At 38.0% G+C, this 21,384-nt stretch overlaps 1 protein-coding gene and 1 pseudogene across 3 annotated transcripts in view; both read right to left on the bottom strand.

Moving 5' to 3' along the window:
- LOC137006055 (zinc finger protein 721-like) overlaps positions 1–21,384 on the bottom strand; it is a 970,851-nt pseudogene that overhangs the window by 150,670 nt on the left and 798,797 nt on the right.
- Positions 8,219–21,384, bottom strand: part of LOC137006186 (NACHT, LRR and PYD domains-containing protein 3-like) — a 40,484-nt gene continuing 27,318 nt past the window's right edge. For all 3 annotated transcript variants that reach the window (XM_067366767.1, XM_067366759.1, XM_067366776.1), the window contains one exon: positions 8,219–10,923. In XM_067366767.1, coding sequence (XP_067222868.1) covers positions 10,376–10,923 — 548 coding nt within the window. In that variant the 3' untranslated portion in view covers positions 8,219–10,375. The remainder of the gene's footprint in view (positions 10,924–21,384) is intronic.

Genomic DNA, 21,384 nt, shown 5'->3' with positions numbered 1-21,384 from the left:
GTGGATACAATTTTTTTTTTGCTCAGTGGAACATAATTCAGGTCTGAAGGGGTTAAGATATGTCAGTATATGTTGCTTTCAGTTAGAACAGCTCAAACATATATTGTTAATTTTGTTTTTATACACAGCTGTGGAGAGGCATCATGACCTTTTTGGAGAGTATCATGGGTAAGACAAAAACTTAATCCTTGCCTGTGAAACGGGGGTATAAGATGCTTAATTAAGCCAGCTAATATATGCAACAATATAACGTTCAACATTGTGTACCATGTCAGATTATTTAGGCCAATAATATAAAAAGAGACTAGGCAATTATACGATCAGGATGATTAAATAAACAAAAACTCACCTTTCAGGTCATTGACAACACCACTGCGAGTAGACAATTAAACAATAAGCAGGTCCCAGTAGGGTTTGTCACTTATTTGGGTCCCCTTGAAACATTTCCGTTGTGGTCTGTGTTATTTGCAGCGTGTTTCACTATTTGCAGCGTGTTTGTCTGTTTGCAGCGCATTTCATTATTTGCAGCACGTTTGTCTGTTTGCAGCGCGTTTCATTATTTGCTGCGCGTTTCACTATTTGTAAGTGTTGTGGGATTTTGCAGCACATGTGTTGTCAAACTGATGAAGATGTTTTCTTAATTTGCATTATTAATTTGAGCTCTCTCGGCCACCGTAGTTTATGATGTCACCAACCCGTTGTAGTCCAAAACCAGTCGTTTTTGTAGTCATTAAACTTTAAAAGACGATATCTCGGTTTGCATTGAACTTTCAGTGCTGTAACTCTGCAGATACTGTTTATGCTCAAGCAGCAACATTACACACTAACTAAAGTATAAAAAGTGAAATCGCATTGAACCACCCCTTTAATAAATGGTTAACAGGTTTCCACTTTACATTAATGTTCCTTTTCATAGGTTATTAATATTCATAACTCATTAATAAATGGTTAACAGGTTTCCACTTTACATTAATGTTCCTTTTCATAGGTTATGAATATTCATAACTCATTAATAAATGGTTAACAGGTTTCCACTTTACATTAATGTTCCTTTTCATAGGTTATTCATATTCATAACTCATTAATAAATGGTTCACAGGTTTTCACTTTACATTAATATTATTACTGGTCATATTACTGGTCTTGTGGTGAACAATGAATCCGTGCAAGTTAAAACACAGAAAAAACTTGTTTAGCGCAGTAATCTTTAATCAAAATCTGAAAAGTTACTTCTGGTCTGGAATGGCGTTCCTTCTCTGATAACGTCAGTTTGACGGCTTGGGTTGAAAACGTGTAAAGCACTCTTCTGCAACCGTTCGTCTGCTATGAGTGAGATATGGAGAGGAGGAGTGCGAGAGATGGAAAGGAGGAGCACTAAAGTAAAACTCTGCCCTCTATTCAATATTCTGTTTCACTTGGAAATACGTCACAACACTGGAGAAGAGTCGTTTGCAACTTCCGGTTCACGCAGACTTTAATATCTAATCAAGTTATGGTTATTATCTTTTGTTTTATTTTCAAAATAAAGTTGGAATTTTGTCTTTACTCTAAAACAATAATTTTGTTTTTATACACTGCTGTGGAGAGGCATCATGACCTTTTTGGAGAGTATCATGGGTAAGACAAAAACTTCTGGTAAGCAACATAGTAAGACAAGTGGCAGTCATGAGATATTAATAAGAAAAGCACAAATACAACAACCTTCAGTCTAATTATGATAGTCGATTTTTGCTGCATCATAAAATAAACCAGAAATCTGGTTTTGAGTTAAATATATGTTAATAAATACATTTATTAAGCATTTATAACATGTGAGTTAAAACGGCTCACTATTTGGCAGGTATTTCATTAAAGTCACCTTTTTATTCATGCAGTTATAACTGCATTATTAATGATTTATAATACATTTGTAAATGACTTATTACTCATTAACAAACACCTTTATAAACCCTTTACAAAGAGAACCTTAATGTAAAGTGTTACCCACTTATAATTAAGTGTTTTATATAAAATGGATGTTCTTATGAAATATTAATGGAATTAAAAATCCTAAAGACATTTTAAATGGCCGTTCAAGTAAAGATTTGTGGTGAGGTGTCAGACAAGCTGTCAATCAACTGTAAATCATGACGTCATGCCCCATTTCTATAGCACCAAATTGCTAGCTAAAATCAAACTTATCACAAAAACGAACTATTGAATATATATCATCGTGATAACAACTACCTTAAATGACCAAAACCATCTTTCGGAAAATTTTATTGTAAGTGTAAATAATTTTTTGTTATTTTGACAAGTACCATTTGTTTGCATTGAGAGGGCGGGTTTATGACTTCTACTGCATCCAGCCACCAGGGGACGATCAAAGAGCCCGCGGCTTCACTTTTAAGGACGTATGAAATACACCCGACCTCAACTCTCATATTTAACGGCTCTGACCAATAGTTGTTCTCACTGTCCAATGACAGCGCATGTTACATTCACAAGTGACAGAGGATTGGCTCTTCACACTGAGGTGAAAGCTGATTGGTTGCTCCACATGTGTCCTGACCAATGGCGTTTTAAACTCGATTGACAAATGGATAAAGAAAAGCAATTGGCCATTGCAAATTTAAAAAAAAAAAAATATTAACCCTTAGGGGACTAAGCCCTTTTTGGTCCGTTTTCTCTATTTTTACATTTCGGCTTATAAACCATATGTAATGATGATGGACCACCATGTATTTGGTATCAATGGATTCAGAAGACCCTAAGCTACAATAAGCATGCATGCAATATGTTTATAAAGGAAGTATGAGTGAAAAATTGTACAATAAACTAGAGAATTTCAAAAACGAAAATGAGATTTTTCTCATTTATTACTGAAAATCCTACCTCACACAACAATAGTGAAAAGTTTTTGACCCAAAAATATATTTTTCAAACCCTTTGCTTGACAGAAATGGGTTAATGTTCAATCTAATGTGTAAAGAACAGTTAAATAATTAACTTTATTTACAAACAGTCCTAGGCGTTTTTTAATTTTTGGGACTAAGCCCTTTTTGGTCTGTTTTCTCTATTTTTACATTAGGGCTTATAAATCATATGTAAAGGAGATGGAACACCCTGTGTTTGGTATCTATGGATTCAGAAGACCCTAAGCTACCATAAGCATGCATGTAATGTGTTTAGAAAGGAAGTATGAGTGAAAGAAAATGTACAGTAAACTAGAGAATTTCAAAAACGAAAATTAGATTTTTGTCATTTATTACTGAAAATCACACATCACAGAATATAGAACAAAATATATATATATTTTTTCAAACTCTTTGCTTGACAGAAATGTGTTATTGTTTAATCAAATGTGTAAAGAACAATTAAATAATTAACTCTTTTTTACAAACAGCCTAGGCATGCAAGTGAGCAAAGCAAGGCCTCTCCATCAGTGTAAAAGCTGTCTGCTCCAGATTTCTCCTCGTCACTTTCCAGTAATTGTTCCAGAGCTTGTTCTGCCGTAAATCTTTTACTGATTGCCATTTTGATAAAACAATTCTGTAATAATGCTATATCTCTCTCGAATTTATCTCTTTGTGCTCGCTAATACTCAGATCGCTCTCTGTAACACTCCGATCGCTTTCTGCTTTCTCCACCTGATGCTGATTCTCCGATCGCTTATTGATTACACCCGGCTGCCGGTCTTTTACTATAGGCCATTCTGCTTTTACCAGGCTACAGCAGAGCTACAGAGTCCTCTGAATGGCTAGAATACATCATGGTAACCTTCCTCTGATTGGGTTAGAAAAATATTCCTCCCAGCGGCAATTTTTACATTGGTTGTTGCGTGTTGAATCTGCCTAACATAATCGTTTTCATTGGCCTGTATACGCAGTGGTATTGCACAATAAGGGAAGCATGTTTAATATACAAACCTGTTTTCAGTGGAATCTGAGGAAGACGGCAAAAAAGACCGCATCTCTCTAGCATTAACAGTTTTTGAGATAACTACACATTTGTAAAAGTATGCCATTTTGGGCGGTACCGCCCAATCCGTCCCTCAAGGGTTAATGTACTTTTTATTCTGTTAATCTATGTTTTAAAGCATGAATCAAATAAACAGTTTTAAGTTTGTGTATTTATTCATACATGTAAATCATTCATACATCACCCGGACTCTGTTCCTATTTTCAAGATGGCGCCAGGTTGTGTGTTGGACATCCTAAATGTGGAGCGACGGCAAGCCGTTTCATGTTTATTTGTTTTATTTTTATGTTTTATAAATTATTTGGATTGCTCACAGTTGATCTATGATCGCCTTTCGTTGCTAAGTCTTCGATCTACGGCCTTGGATATGTGCAGCCGTGATTCAAACTTGAACTTGTTTGCTGAACAGCCATGTATGTTCCAGCTGCCTTTTAAAGTCTGTCAGGTAACTGGATGCGCGTGCTGGAAGAGGAGACGCTGCAGGAGACGAGGCACACGGGCTGGAGTCTTGGTGAAGCTTAAGAAATTGAGGATCCTGAATACTGGAGCTAGACCAACAGTGGAGTTGCGGCCTTCTTATTTGCTAAATGTTCTGCCTGCCATCATTGCATTGGATTACACGGAGAGAGATGAGACGCGGAGGCGTGAGCTAAGTGCTGTTTCTTCCTCTAATCAGCCTGTTGAGTCGATCACAGTGCTTATGGCTTTGAAAAACGCACGCTCAGTTGTCAACAAAACATTCATCCTGAATGACTATTATGTAACGTTTTACGTTACATAATTGACTTTCTTCTTATAACTGAAACTTGGTTAAACGATGCTGATACGAGTCCTCTTGCTGAACTTTTACCAAAGGGATGTAGCTATTTAAGTACTTCGAGAAGTAATCGTCGAGATGGAGGCCTGGCTGTTATTTTTAATAACATGATGAAGTGCAAGTTACTGCCTGTTGAAAGTTCAAAGAGTTTAGAGGTTCAATTAATGAAGATTGACTTGCCCTCGCCAGTGATTTGTGCCTTGATATATAGGCCTCCTGGTTATAATAAGAATTTTCATGATGAATTTTGTGAGTTTTTATCTGTGGTTGTTCCATCTGCTGACAGGATTTTGATTATGGGTGATTTTAATATTCATGTTTGTTGTCCTGGCAAACCTATGACCAAGGAATTCTTGAATTCTTGAATCTCAATGTGTCTTCGGACCAACACACGATCATGGCCACACACTTGACTTGGTCTTTTCTTTGGGGTTAATGATAGAAAATATTTGTGTTGAAGAAATGGCCATTTCGGATCATATGCCTATTAGGTTTAATTTTACTTCTACAACAAATGACTGTCATCAGCCTCCATCATTCTTGTCCAGAGTTATCACTACTTCTACATCTAGTGCGTTCTCAACTGCCTTTACTGAATCAGCCCTTCATATTGAGCCTACCATATTGTCAGTTGTGGGACCTAATGAACTGGTTGACTCTTTCAATCATGTATGCTCTGAAATCTTGGATAATGTTGCGCCTTTTAAAATGAGATGTCAAAAAGTAAAAAAAACAACCGTGGTAAAATGATGTAACGCGTAATTTGAGGTGGGTTTGTCGGCTTGCAGAGCGTAAGTGGCTGAAAGATAAATTGCAAATATCATATGGTATTCTTAGAGAATCTCTATCAAACTATCAAAATGCTGTTAGAGCCGCTAGATCAGGGGTCTCAAACTCAAATTGGCGGGGGGCCGTTTCTGTGATTGACACCTCATAGGAGGGCCATATTAACATTCAAGCGCAATTAAATATTCTATTTACTGTACTAAATGTAAACAGAAGTGTCTCATTGTAACAGAGTGTAATATAATTATATAATACTATTACTAATATAATACTACTAGGCCTAATATACTATTAATTGAAATAGTCTGGTGCAACGTCTCACATCCAACAAGGTGCATGGAATAAAAAATATATAGTAATTTAGGAACAAAACCATCAACACTTGTGGTGTGGAGGGGTCAGAAATAAACAAAAAACTGGAGCTATATATATATATATATATATATAATCAACTTTATTTTGCCAAAAAATAAAAATCTCTCATTGTTACATACATTATTAGTATTTAATATTTAGTGGAAGTATTTTCCCTTACTTTATGTTAGCTTAAATAACATTAAAATTTTGCACTGACCAACACTGTACTGAACAAAACAATCCCTGAATACATTTGTACACTCTTCTGTTTCTTGACAGACACCTGGCAGCGCATTTGTCAGTTTGCGTTTGAGGATCGGTAACGTTTAATGGCTGCATTGGACGCGTTTCGGTGGTTTAAATCGACGCTCGTGACTTAAAGTCGAGTGCTTTTACTGTAATTTGGGCAAGAGCGCTCACGGGTTGAGAGCGCGGCTCATGGTTGCATAACAACGACAGACGCCACTGGAGCGAAAGCGCTTTGGAAAGAAGGAGAATGCGGCTCGGCCGCTTATGTGACGCGATATGTGAATGCCCCCATAAAACGGCGACTTTTTCTTTGCATATCAGACGGGTAGCAACTGTGAGAAAAATAATAATAATAATTTAGCGGGCCGGATTATGTTTTATTTTTGAGATTCGTCGCGGGCCGGGTAGAGGGGGAGGGCGGGCCGTAAATGGCCCGTGGGCCAGCAGTTTGAGACCACTGCGCTAGATCTTCGTATTTTTCGCAAATTATATCTCATAATGCAAATAATCCGAAGGTACTATTTTCAACTATAGATAAAGTATTGAGTCCGTCTATCAATTATTTTCCTTCCCCATCTAAGGATCTGTGTGATAGTTTTTTAAAATATTTTATGGATAAGGTTGTTATTATTCGGTCGAATATTGTGCCTGTAGGCAATGTTGTAGCCAATATTGTTATCCAATAATCCTTTTCGTTGTTTAAGCAAATTTGCACCTATCACATTAGCCCAGTTGGAAAAGATAATAATGCATTTAAAGCCGACTACCTCACATTATAACGTTCTCCCGTCGCGATTGTTTAAAGAGGTTGTAGACACTATTGGTCCTAATATACTATTGATTATCAATAGTAGTTTATATCATGGAGTTGTACGTTCAAGGTTTAAGCATGCTATTATTGAGCCGGTTTAAAAAAAAGGTCATTTGAATTCGCATGAGTTAAAAATTTTTAGACCTATTTCAAAATTGCCTTTTATGAATAAGATTTTAGAGAAAGTTGTCCATAATCAACTTACAGATTTCTTGATTGTAAATAACATAATGGATACTTTTCAGTCTGGATTTAGGACCAAACATAGCACAGAATCAGCATTATTGAAGGTTACGAATGATATTTTGTTAAGTATTGACTCTGGGAAAAGTGTTGCCTTAATGATTTTAGATTTAAGTGCAGCCTTTGATACTTTAGATCACACTATTTTAATAGACCGCCTTAGAGATTATGTAGGAATCAATGGTGTAGCCCTTAAGTGGTTTTCCTCTTATTTGCATGACAGGACATGCTCTGTTAAAATTGGAAATTATGTCTCTGCATCTGCTGCTATTTCTTGGGGGGTTCCTCAGGAATCAATCCTTGGTCCGACTCTGTTCTCTCTGTATATGTTACCCCTGCGGTCTATTTTTAAGCAGCATAATATTAATTATCACTTGTATGCTGATGATTTACAATTGTACCTTCCCTTGGAGTGTGATGGTTATGCATCTTTTACTAATTTTTATAAGTGCTTGACTGAGGTAAAGGGATGGCTAGCAAATCATTTTTTACAATTAAATGAGGATAAGACTGAGTTTATTATGTTTGGGAACAAGGAGCTTGGGAATGCTCCGGCTGGAAATAATAGACTTCTGTCCAACAATATGCAAAGTTATGTAAAGAACCTTGGAGTATTTTTCGATTCCGACTTACGCTTTGATCGTCGAGTTAACAGCGTTGTGAAATCATCTTTCTTTCAGTTAAGAAAATTGTCTAAACTGAAACCAATTCTTTCGTACAAGGATTTGGAGATTGTTGTGCATGTCTTTGTTTTAACCCAGCTGGACTATTGCTTTTTATCTGGACATAAGTGAATCACTGGTTACTCGTCTTCAGTGTGTCCAGAATGCTGCAGCGCGATTTTTAACAAATACCAGAAAACGGGATCACATAACACCTTTATTGATATCCCTTCACTGGCTACCTGTTAGATACAGAATACAATATAAGGTGTTGATGTTTGTTTTTAAAGCACTACATGATCAAGCTCCTGAGTACATAAAAGATATGTTAATTCCTTATCAGTCTCAACGTCACCTTCGCTCCTCTCGGAATATGCTCCTGACCGTCCCACGGTCTCACTTGAGGCATAGTGGAGACCGCGCGTTTTCTGTTGTGGCTCCTGCACTTTGGAATGTGTTGCCACTATCCCTAAAAACCTCATCAGGCATGGATATTTTTAAAAAAGGAATTGAAGACTTATTTATTTAATCAAGCCTTTGGCGTTTTATTAGGTCTGAGAACTGTGAGTGATTTGTTGTTGATTTTCTGGTGTCTTGTTTTAATGTATATGATGTTTGTATGTATTTTAGTGTTATTGATCAGCCTACCTATGGACAGCACTTTAGTCCATTTTAATGGTTTTGAAAGTGCTTTATAAATAAAGTTGAGTTGAGAGTTGAGTAAAAATGTCCATTTCTGTTTGAATGAATAAATTGATAAATTGATTGTTGATGTTATTTTTCAGTGGGTTAGTGGATCTAAATCTGTAAGTGCCACTCCTGCTCCTCATAACGACACCACATGACACAATATACATGAAAACTGAATTCAACATTTATTACAATATTTCAACATTCATTTCATCATGTGATTTTGAGTCATTAACACACATTTATTGTGTCGAGATATTTCAGTATTAATGTAATGAAGAGACTCTATAACATCTGATTCATCATCAGCTCAAAGCATTATGGGTAGAGTCTCTCTGTTCTGATTCATCATCAGCTCAAAGCATTATGGGTAGAGTCTCTCTGTTCTGATTCATCATCAGCTCAAAGCATTATGGGTAGAGTCTCTCTGTTCTGATTCATCATCGGCTCAAAGCATTATGGGTAGAGTCTCTCTGTTCTGATTCATCATCGGCTCAAAGCATTATGGGTAGATTCTCTCTGTTCTGATTCATCATCAGCTCAAAGCATTATGGGTAGAGTCTCTCTGTTCTGATTCATCATCGGCTCAAAGCATTATGGGTAGAGTCTCTCTGTTCTGATTCATCATCGGCTCAAAGCATTATGGGTAGAGTCTCTCTGTTCTGATTCATCATCGGCTCAAAGCATTATGGGTAGAGTCTCTCTGTTCTGATTCATCATCGGCTCAAAGCATTATGGGTAGAGTCTCTGTTCTGATTCATCATCAGCTCAAAGCATTATGGGTAGAGTCTCTGTTCTGATTCATCATCAGCTCAAAGCATTATGGGTAGAGTCTCTCTGTTCTGATTCATCATCGGCTCAAAGCATTATGGGTAGATTCTCTCTGTTCTGATTCATCATCAGCTCAAAGCATTATGGGTAGAGTCTCTGTTCTGATTCATCATCAGCTCAAAGCATTATGGGTAGAGTCTCTCTGTTCTGATTCATCATCAGCTCAAAGCATTATGGGTAGAGTCTCTGTTCTGATTCATCATCAGCTCAAAGCATTATGGGTAGAGTCTCTCTGTTCTGATTCATCATCAGCTCAAAGCATTATGGGTAGAGTCTCTCTGTTCTGATTCATCATCAGCTCAAAGCATTATGGGTAGAGTCTCTCTGTTCTGATTCATCATCAGCTCAAAGCATTATGGGTAGATTCTCTCTGTTCTGATTCATCATCAGCTCAAAGCATTATGGGTAGAGTCTCTCTGTTCTGATTCATCATCGGCTCAAAGCATTATGGGTAGAGTCTCTGTTCTGATTCATCATCAGCTCAAAGCATTATGGGTAGAGTCTCTGTTCTGATTCATCATCAGCTCAAAGCATTATGGGTAGAGTCTCTCTGTTCTGATTCATCATCGGCTCAAAGCATTATGGGTAGATTCTCTCTGTTCTGATTCATCATCAGCTCAAAGCATTATGAGTAGAGTCTCTGTTCTGATTCATCATCAGCTCAAAGCATTATGGGTAGAGTCTCTGTTCTGATTCATCATCAGCTCAAAGCATTATGGGTAGAGTCTGTTCTGATTCATCATCAGCTCAAAGCATTATGGGTAGAGTCTCTCTGTTCTGATTCATCATCAGCTCAAAGCATTATGGGTAGAGTCTCTCTGTTCTGATTCATCATCAGCTCAAAGCATTATGGGTAGAGTCTCTCTGTTCTGATTCATCATCAGCTCAAAGCATTATGGGTAGATTCTCTCTGTTCTGATTCATCATCAGCTCAAAGCATTATGGGTAGAGTCTCTCTGTTCTGATTCATCAACACAGTTTCACTGATGATCCTCTATAAACAGTAAACCCAGGATAGAGCGGTTGAGTGAATGTGGTCTGGACTGTGTGGATGAGGATCATTGTGTCTCCAGAGACGCTGTAGAAGGACAGAATTCCTGCACTGTGATCCACATACACTCCTATTCTATAGTGATTCACATCATTCACTGTTCTCCTGATGATGGGCTTTACAGGGAGATCAGTCTCTATCTTATTGTGATAGAATGAGTATCTGGAGGAAAAGCAGATCAAACTCCAGGACTGATCATTAAATCCAAACACACACTCATAACCCTCTCCCTTCCTACTGATGCTCTTATATGACACTGATATCCACACACGTCCACTCCACTCAATCTCCCAGTAAGAGCGTAGATCACTCACACTCTCTCTACACAACACCTGCCACACATCAAATCTGTCTGGATGATCAGGATACGACTGAAGTGTGTCAGTGTAAGTAATCACTGTGTTCCTCTCAGACAGACGGAGGCGTTCATTCACTGTGTTCAGATCCAGAGTGATCCGATGGGAATCTGATGGAGATAAAACACATCACAATCAGGAATCATCAATCTGTCCATCTACACTGTAAACATGATTTCTGCTGCTTGTTAAATGAACTTCATTAAAATGAGTTAAAGCACACAATTACTGCACATTCTGTCCTGATTTAATTGAGTAAATCCACTTAAACACGTCAAACTGAAGTTCACTTCATCATTAGTGTTGAACGAACTGAAACTGGGCAGTTCCCAGCATGCTTTGCTCTGGTCTGGATCTATTCTAGAATCTGACGAGTTCATGTAGGATTTGTCTCAGATTTGAACTTGATTTAGGATCTTCTCCTCTCTCACAGAATCTCATCTGTAGTTGTGAATCTTAAAGCATCCATAAGTTCGGTGATCGACTCTCAGGTCTGCTGTGAAGAAACGCTCCAGATTAAAATGGAGGATCAAAACAGGTGTGCTTTAATGAAGTTTTGATCAAAGCCTGTCACTGTATTTCATGAGTCTGTCATTGTTCATTTCAGGGGTGCCTGCAGGATTTTATCTCACAGTACTTCAAATGCAAATAATTTTGTGTTTGACAGTGAACACAGAAGACCAGATAAATAGACGAGACGGTACAAATGCTGTAAAGAATATTTTCTGGATGTTCAGGCTCTTCCTCTCAGTCTTTATTCATCTTTTTTTCCATGGTTTCTCAACAGACATTCACAAAAGTTGATTATATTGTAACTGTATAGTGTAGTTCTAGTAGAGACACATTGTAACGCAGAACGAACCCAATCTGGATTATAAACCTGGTTAGTGTCTTCTGATAGTTAGTGAAGCATTAAAGAACCAACAGATTGGAGATTAAAATAATATCTGGCTCAGACCTTCAGACTGTTCTGAAGTTAGTTGCTATATCTTTTCTAACTGATCCGACTCATGGCTTTCCTAAAAATGGAAAAATCCCATTGACTTTCATTGACGGAATGTTCAAATGAGCCAAGACTTTCAAACTCCAACTGTCAAAATTCAAAATTAAACTATGGAAGCCCATCAGACTATCTATCAAACTAAATCTATCTATCTATCTATCTATCAAACTAAATCTATCTATCTATCTATCTATCAAACTAAATCTATCTATCTATCTATCTATCAAACTAAATCTGTCTGTCTATCTGTAACGGGGCAGCAGACTCGGGGAGATCCATTTGCAGCTTTATTACAAGATCGAGGTCGTACAGGCAGGGGTCAGACAACAGCAACAGCAATGTAGTAGGCAAGACAGAATCAGAGACAATACCAGGCAGTAGATCAGGACGGGCGGCAGACAATACAAGAGTAATAAGAGTCCAGGCAGAATGGTCATAAGGCAGGCAGCAGGCAGAGTACAGAGGTTCAAGGCAGTCCAAGGTCATACACGGAATAAACAAGACACAGGGGAAAACGCTCAGAAATGTATGCATAGCAAAACAAGACTTTGCGAAGCATGATGGGATCAGAGAGTCAATTATAGTCTATAGGGATGAGAAGCAGTGGAGGCACGTCCTGCTGTGCTTCAGCGATTTCTGACATGATGTCCCACTGAATGGGTGCGAGTATTATGGAGGAGGGTATGATCGGTTCGTTGGATGGCGGATTGGCACAGGATTCGAACTGCCGAGAAAGAGCATCCGCCTTTGTGTTCTTGGATCCGGGTCGATACGTGACTGTGAATTGGAACCGAGTGAAGAACAACACCCATCTGGCCTGCCGGTGGTTGAGTCGTTTGGAGGATTTCAGGTATTCAAGATTGCGGTGATCGGTCAGCACAGTGAATGGATGTTTACTCCCCTCAAACTAATGGCGCCACTGTTCCATTGCTGCCTTCATGGCCAGCAGTTAACGGTCCCCGACATCATAATTTTGTTCAGGAGGGGTGAGTTTGCGTGAGTAATAAGCGCATGGATACAACTTAGAAGGATTGCCCTGTCTCTGAGAGAGAATCGCTCCAATTCCTGTACTGGAGGCGTCTACTTCCACAATGAACTCTCGTTCAGGGTCGGGGTGATGCAGAATGGGTGCTGTCGTGAACAGACCTTATAGTCTTTGAAATGTTGCTGTAGATGCATGTGACCAGACCAGTTGGGTGCCTGCTTTTTTGAGCATGGAGGTGAGCGGAGCTGCAGTCAGACAGAAGTTGCGAATGAACCTTCGGTAAAAGTTAGCAAACCCCAGGAAACGTTGTAGTTCCTTCACTGTGGATGGACGAGGCCACTTTAACACTGCCTGAAACTTGCTGACGTCCATAGCAACGCCCTCCACACTGATGATGTATCCTAAGAATGACGTGGAAGTCTGATGGAATTCACATTTCTCGAGTTTGGCATAAAGTTGATGATTAATGAGTCTTTGGATTCAGATTTTTAATCCCTGTATCCGCTTACATATATTTATATATAATCTATTTTTAATCTCTATAATAAAAATGTATAATTCAGATTTTGATCTCCATATCCATTTACATATATTATATATATCTTCCAAGGGGTTTTTTCCCTCCTAGGACTTTTTTCCCAGTGCTAGCACGCTGGGTTTTTCTCCTAGGGGGTTTTTTCCACCCCTGGGAGTCAGCCGACATTGGCTTAATGTATCACCATCTTGTATATGTTACATATTACCACGCTTGGTTGTACAGCTTATTTTTAACCACTTCCCTTTTTCTGTGCTTCTAATATGTAAAGCTGCTTTGAACAATTACCAATTGTAAAAGCGCTATATAAATAAATTTGACTTGACTTGACTTGACTTGGAGAACAGTTTGTACGTGCTGAACATGCTCTGGGTAGTTCTCGGAGAAGATCAGAATATCATCGATGTAGACAATCACCCATCTATATAGCATGTCACAGAAGACGTCATTAATGAATGCTTGGAACACTGAGGGACTATTGACCAGCCCGAAGGGCATGACCCGGTATTCATAGTGCCCGGATGTAGTGGAGAAGGCGGTCTTCCATTCGTCCCCCTCCCATATGCGGATGAGATTATAGGCGTTGCGAAGGTCGAGCTTGGTAAAGAACCGGGCTGTGCATAGTTGTTCCAAAGCGGAGGGGACCAAAGGCAGGGGATACCGGAACTTCACTGTGATGTCGTTAAGCCCACGATAATCTATACAGGGTCAGACCTCCGTCCTTTTTTTTAACAAAGAAGAAACCTGTTGATGCTGGTGACGTAGAGGGTTGAATGAAGCCCTTAGCCAACTCCTCCTCGATGTAGTTCTTCATGGCCTCTGACTCTGGTTGGGATAGTGGGAATATACGCCCCCTGGGGGGTGTAGAGCCAGGGATCAGCTCGATTGCACAGTCGCTGGTGCGATGAGGAGGAAGCTGAGAAGCTTTGGATTGACTGAATGCTTCCACAAGATCATGATAGTCAGCGGGCAGTTTATCGTGAGGAGAGATGATGATGGGTGAGGTTTTGTGGGATTCTGGACATGTAGGAGCCTGGATACAAGTTTGATGACAGGAAATCTGTGGATTGTGTTGTCTGAGCCATGGAGAACCGAGAATGAGGGGGTGCCGTGGAGATTTTATAAGGAAAAATCATATAGATTCCCTATGCAGAGATCCAATCTGTTAAGTGATGTCATCACTGGTGTAGCGAACCACGGCACGGCAAGCCAGTTCAGATTGTAGCTCTGCGTTTAACCCTTTGCGGAATAGAAGCTTGAGGGTGTCCTCGACCCAGGATGTTTGTGCAGCTAGGGTGCGGAAGGTGAGTGCATATTCCGCTGCGGTTTGTCTGTCCTGACGAAGTGTCAGAAGAAGCTCATCCGCCTCCTTTCCTCCCTCGGCGTGTTCAAAGACCTCGCAGAAACACAGATCGATAGATCGAATCTTTCCTACAATCTATCTATCTATCTATCTATCTATCAAACTAAATCTATCTATCTATCTATCTATCTATCTATCTATCTATCTATCTATCAAACTAAATCTATCTATCCATCCATCCATGCATCTATCTATCTATCAAACTAAATCTATCTATCTATCAAACTAAATCTATCCATCCATCCATCCATGCATCTATCTATCTATCAAACTAAATCTATCTATCTATCAAACTAAATCTGTCTATCTATCTATCCACCTATCTATCCACCTATCCATCCATCCATCTCATAGCAACCACCCAGAATACCTTAGCAACTGCATAGCAACACCATAGCAACCACCCTGAATACCCTAGCAACTACAAAACTAAAACTGAAAACTTTTAAAACTGCTTCAAACTTTCTGGACCGGCTTTTTCAAGCCAACTTAAAGATTGTCTCAACAAACCTTTTTTATCTATTTTACTTTTGCTATTGTTAAATAAATGTTCAGTGATATCTCCCAAAGATTTCTGATTTTGGCACAATTTGTTCTCTGTATATTGTCTATATGGCTACTAGTAAATACGTTTCTTCATATTAGCATGTGTGGAAGTATTTAAAACATGCGTGTTACAACTAACGACTGTGATAGTCTGTGATAGAAGACACTGATTTTTACTCAACTGTAAGACTTAAATGTGCATGTATCTTTCTATTCATTGAGACTCACTCTGTTGTTGTGACGAATGACCTCCCGGCTGTAAATAAAACTTCATTTCTACAAAGAGCAACTTTGGAGTCATGTCAGGTATATGCTGCACAGCTAATGAATAGAAGTACTAAAGATTTTACACTCAAAGGACCACATCAGAGACAGTGATAGTGTTGGAAGACTATAGAGTCGCTCTCGGGGTGAGGCTGTAATACTCGGAGTTAGTGTTAATGATCCTGTGTCGGACCAGCGTACACCTGAGAAGTACGGTGAGAGTGTATAGATGCTAAAGACCTGTGTGTTCATGTGTGATTGAGGTAGTGATAGTAGCTTCTTGACAGGACGCCATCACCTTATTATTACACCTAGAAATATTGGAAATGTATTAGAAGTATTAGAGAAGGGAATTACCTTGAGATACTGTAGTATTGTATTGTATTATATTCAGGACAGGAGTTACCCTGAAGGTACTGTAGTATTGTGGTACTGTAGTATTGTATTGTATTATATTCAGGATGGGAATTACCTCGAAATATTGGAAATGTATTAGAAGTATTTGAGAAGGGAATTACCTCGAGATACTGTAGTATTAAATGGTATTATATTCGGGACGGGAATTAACTCGAAGGTACTGTAGTATTGTATTGTATTATATTCAGGACAGGAGTTACCCCAAAGGTATTGTAGTACTGTATTGTATTATATTCGGGATGGGAATTACCTCAAAGATACTGTAGTACTGTATTGGTACTGATTATTATATATTATATTGACAACTGGAGGTTGTTTGAATTGTCAGTGGCGAAGTTGGATTAGTATTGAAAATTTCCACGACACCCTGCATTAGTTTGTGCCCCGCACGTGATTAACGAACAACAAAGCCTCACTTTCTTTCCAGTCACGTGAATGCTTCACTTTAAGTTCAAAACCCTTTACTAACATTTTAGATACATAACAATATATATATATTATATATAAATATATATATATATATATATATATATATATATATATATATATATTATATATAAATATATATATATATACCCTGATAGCACACGTACATCTCGGAGACGTCTATTTGATGTGTGTGTTTTTTTAGAGTGTTTGTTCATCTGCAATACGTCTATAGGACGTTTCCTGTCAGAGGTCAAATAGACGTTTAGAAGATGTCTTTAAGATGTTTTTGATTTAGAATGCATGTAAAACTGACATCTAAAAAACATCTATAAGATCATAAGAACATCTTGCAGGCGTACGTGTGCTATCTGGGATATATATATATATATACACACAGCTATGGAAAAATTTATTTCTGAACTTGGAGTGGTCTCTTAATTTTTTCCATAGCTGTATATACTATCATGTTGCCATTCTGTACACTGAGTTTTAGTAGCCTATATATTGATTTAACATAAATAAATGCGTGTGTATATTCATTGCACCTCTGTTCTGTTCAATGTTATTTTCATATGGAAGTGCATGGTTATAATTATTCATAAGTATGCAGTGTCATAAGTACATCTCTGTCCTTTATAACAAACCAAACAGTTTGAAAATCGGTAGAAAATTGAGCAAGTTATGGTTATTTAAAAAGTACAAGCACCATTAAAACAATGTTACGAGTGAGCGAGCTGACTGTGACAAGATGGCCGCCAGGTGCGGACGTCAACCTCCATCGGTTTTTGTCAGGTGATGTCACACTCGTGAAAACCGAAGTGCATTATGGGTGTCGCAGTCATTTGTAAAGTATCCAAACAATTTCTGCATCAGTGCAGAGTTGTTTTTTCTTTGGCTTCTTTTCATTGTAAAAAACGGTACACTTTTGTCGTGTTGAAAGCAGCAATAATATGGCCCACGATAGAAAATGTCAAAAACTTTACTATGAGATTAGATTTATAACAGAGGCAATAACAGAGGCGCCAGATCGCATGGGTTGCAGCGGTGAGACACAAAACATCACTTTCGTCAAGATATCTCCATTCATGTATGCTTGCTTTCTACATTCACAAAGGTAAGTTAGAGATTTCTGTTTTCTGAAGTAGCAAACGTTATAGCAACACATTGTTTTGGATTGTATGTGCTATGAAACAATAGTCAATTTAAACTGAATACCTTTACTTGAATATGTCTAAAAAAAAATGTATTCTTAATTTTGCTAAGGCATTTTTATTTTATATACTTAAGGTACTACATTTTTGCTCAGTATCCATATACTGATTCTAATTTTCTGACTACTTTTTACAGCTGTGGTCTTATGTTATGTAGCTAAAAACCTTTTCATTTCATTGCAGATCAGCCTGCTTAAAGATTATGGAGACTGACCCCAACTGGACACCATCCCTCCCTACATTAGAGCCACATCAGCATTAAACACTAGTGATGGGCAAATGAAGCCTCATGAAGCACTGAGGCTTCGCAACCCATTGCTTCACCAAAAGGTTCATTAGCCGAAGCTTCATTCATCATTGCTCACTAGTGACACCTAGTTACTGTGCAAAGAAATAGACAAAATTAATCCTGAGTCTATGACCTGAACAGACATTTGTGCATTTCCTGGGTATAAAATAAAGTATCTTTCTCTGTCTGACTTTACTTGTGCAGAGACAACTGTCTCTGTCACACACACACACACACACACACACACACACACACACACACACACACACACACACACACACACACACACACACACACACACAGAGTTAATTATTCATAAATTGTTTGGATAGTGACAGTATGTATAACAAAATTGATGCTGTGTTGAGTACAGTGATTATTGTGGAGGGAGTGTAATACTGCAAATTGCTTGTTACAGTTTTTTGGTGCAGCAAACAGTTTTAGTGAAGTGTTGTGATGAAGCCTCGAATCGACGCTTCATCTGGCACACCCATTTATGCTCGACACAAGCTCCGGAGACATATGTCTCCTTTGTTTAAATAAAGAGTAGCAGATTTGACCGTTGTGAGATTTTCACAGAGAAACCATTCAATCTGACAGCGCACGCTTGAATCTTTTGTAGAATTGTATGAACAATAAAGCATGTATAATTACATTTTTCAGGGGGATTTGTAGATTTATTTTATGAGTTCACAGGTATATGCACTTATAGTATTAAAAAGATAATTAATAATATACACAATCTGTAAACCAGATATTTAACTTACACAACATATCTTTGTTTTTATTATTATTAAGGCCTTTGGACAAAAAAAAAAAGGAGATCCATAATGTCTTTGAACCAGACAACACAGAGGTAAATGGAGGACAATAATTTACAAATTTGGCTCTAAAGGTATAATATATCAGAATGTACTATAATAAAATACACTATTAAATTCTACATTCATCTATGATGATGCCTTGTTTATTGGAACAATGTTTATTGTGCTATACATTGGTTTATGTACTTAATGCAATAAAGAAAAATGCATGAAGTTCAAAATTCTTCCTGATCACAACACTAAACCATTCTTAATCAGGCACTTATGATATAGTTTACACAACATCATCATTATTATCGTTACTACTGTGTTGTCACAGTCCTTCGTTCAGAATATAAATAAATCCTGCACCCAGCCATCAGTGAAATGTCTGTGGGCTTTGAGGGATTTATAGTTTTTAAATTGTTCACTAGTATATGCGCTTATACCATAAACAAGATAGTTAACATTTTATAAGTATGATGATTTAGGTAGTAATGTGGGGTCAGCTTCAGCACTCCAACTTACTGCAGATCTATGTTATGAATGGATGACAATTTCTCCAAATAACGGTCTCTGGCATCTTTAGTTAGTTTATCACGATTTTCACATTTTCACAGTTTTCTTGTGCTTCTTCATTTTTGCGAGTTATTTACTTGTTATCTCTACTCGTGTAATCTCTTTCATTCTCACAGGCTGCGTCCGAAAACTGGAAAATGCTGCCTTCTGAGGACACATTTCAAGGTAAGAAGGCATCAAGACATGTCTGAATCCAATGTCAGCTTCACTTCCTCTCTCATGAGATACCTTGCTCAGATCGATTTTTGAAGGAAGCATAGATGTATCCTTAGCTGCCTTTGATATCCCACAATCCTGTGCTTTCCATTCTGTGACAGTTGAGCTAGAAAAATAAAGATGGCGTCCGAAAGTTGCGTTTGCTGCTCAGTTTGTGTATAAATGTACGATTTTGATCAACATATTTCAATTTTGATATCATTTCTATCGAGAAATTACTACTGTAGTAATTCAATATTTGTCTAGTTCTCACCAAAGCTCGCGCTATATCTCTGTAGATCATTAAACTGTTACACTGCCTCAGAAGTCTGTCCGAAATCAATTTCGTGAGGTACCTTCATGCACAAATGCTGCCGTACAAGTCATTCTCTTATAAGATAGCGAGGCAGCAAGACAGCTACCTAGGTTTTCGGACGCAGCCACAGTCAGCAGGGATACCACAAATATGGCGCCGCAGTGATGTCACACACAACAAAATCACGTGTCTGACAAAGAACGATTGTCTAGCAGTGCAGACGAGACATCTAGCCTTTATTATGTATAGGCGTTTCTCAAAACCAAGTTCCACTTCGCAAAGTTCGGCCTCGCGTCCTTGGTAGTTAGGACTTGGTAAGTTCGACTCAGGAGAACGAACTCCCGTGGACGGTGAAGTCCAGTGATTGTGCAAATGGAACAGCAGTGTACTTGATAACGTCACTCAGCTCGCTCTGGCTACTCTGGTTATCTCCGGGTATATTTTAGCCAAGAATAAAATGAAATTTGTTATAAAACACCACTCTGCCCCTTTTCGTTTCATTTAAAAAACAAACAAAAACATTAATAGCCTCAGGCAACGAGTGATTGATTATCTGCAATGTCTGCTTATATATTTATAACAAAACAAAATATTAAACAACCCTGCCTCTTTTCGTTTACATTTCAAAAATATTAAATGTAATATTGTGCATACTCTGAATATCTTCACTGTAATTGAATGAAATAGGCTATAACATAAAACACAACCCTGTCTCTATTTGTTAAATGTCAGTTTTAACGATCAATAATAGTCATTATTAAAGGTAAGAATATACAATAAGAAATAAAGCAAACAATTCAGTCAAGCGTACAAAATCAGTGCTTTAGTAGATACAAAAGTTAAATAGCCTAAATATATAAAGTTATAAAACATCACCAGGGCCGTCGCAAGGGGGGTGCGAGGCCCTGTGCACAGTTGACTTGCATAGAAAGTTGAGTAGTTTGCATCACTAGATTAGATAGTCTGTCACTAGATAGCCTATTACAGTTGCTCATTGAACATTTCTATCGTAAAACAGTTGTCTAATACAGACAATTAAGATAACAAAATAAGAACATATTAATTATAGCCTATTATTATTTATTTTTTATTAGAGCTCAGACAAAATCATTGGCTACACTTTGAACTTTGGCGTTACATCAGTTCAGCTGTCACTTTATTTTGACATGTTGAACAATTACATACAATGACAATGAATGACAGACAGATTATTACAATTTAATAATTCAGGGCTAAAGGCTATAGCCTATTTCATTCTGATTTTAGAAACATTTTTTCTTTTCATTTTTTCCTTTTCTCACCACCTGACTCGTGTTTACGAAATCGATCGCGCTCTCATGCAGCACCCGACATTTTTTCCATTTTTTCAGTTCATAGTGGCGCGAGGACGCAGAGCGTAATATCGAAATTCGAAAATTAATAATAATTTTTTTTTTTTTCATGTGGCCTTCATTATACATAATTGCGAGACAGAGGAATTTTATTTATTATCAATGTTTGCTGGAAAAACTGTAATAACAAAATAGACATAAACTACATAAAATGCAGGCGAGGTGCGAGGCCCTGTGCGGTCGCACACTTGGCACAGCCCTTGCGACGGTACTGAACGCCACGTTGCTCTCAGCCAAAACGGAGC

The sequence above is a fragment of the Chanodichthys erythropterus genome, chromosome 3 (assembly GCF_024489055.1).
Source record: "Chanodichthys erythropterus isolate Z2021 chromosome 3, ASM2448905v1, whole genome shotgun sequence".
Taxonomy (NCBI): Eukaryota; Metazoa; Chordata; class Actinopteri; order Cypriniformes; family Xenocyprididae; genus Chanodichthys; species Chanodichthys erythropterus.
This window is presented reverse-complemented; position numbering and strand designations above follow the sequence as displayed.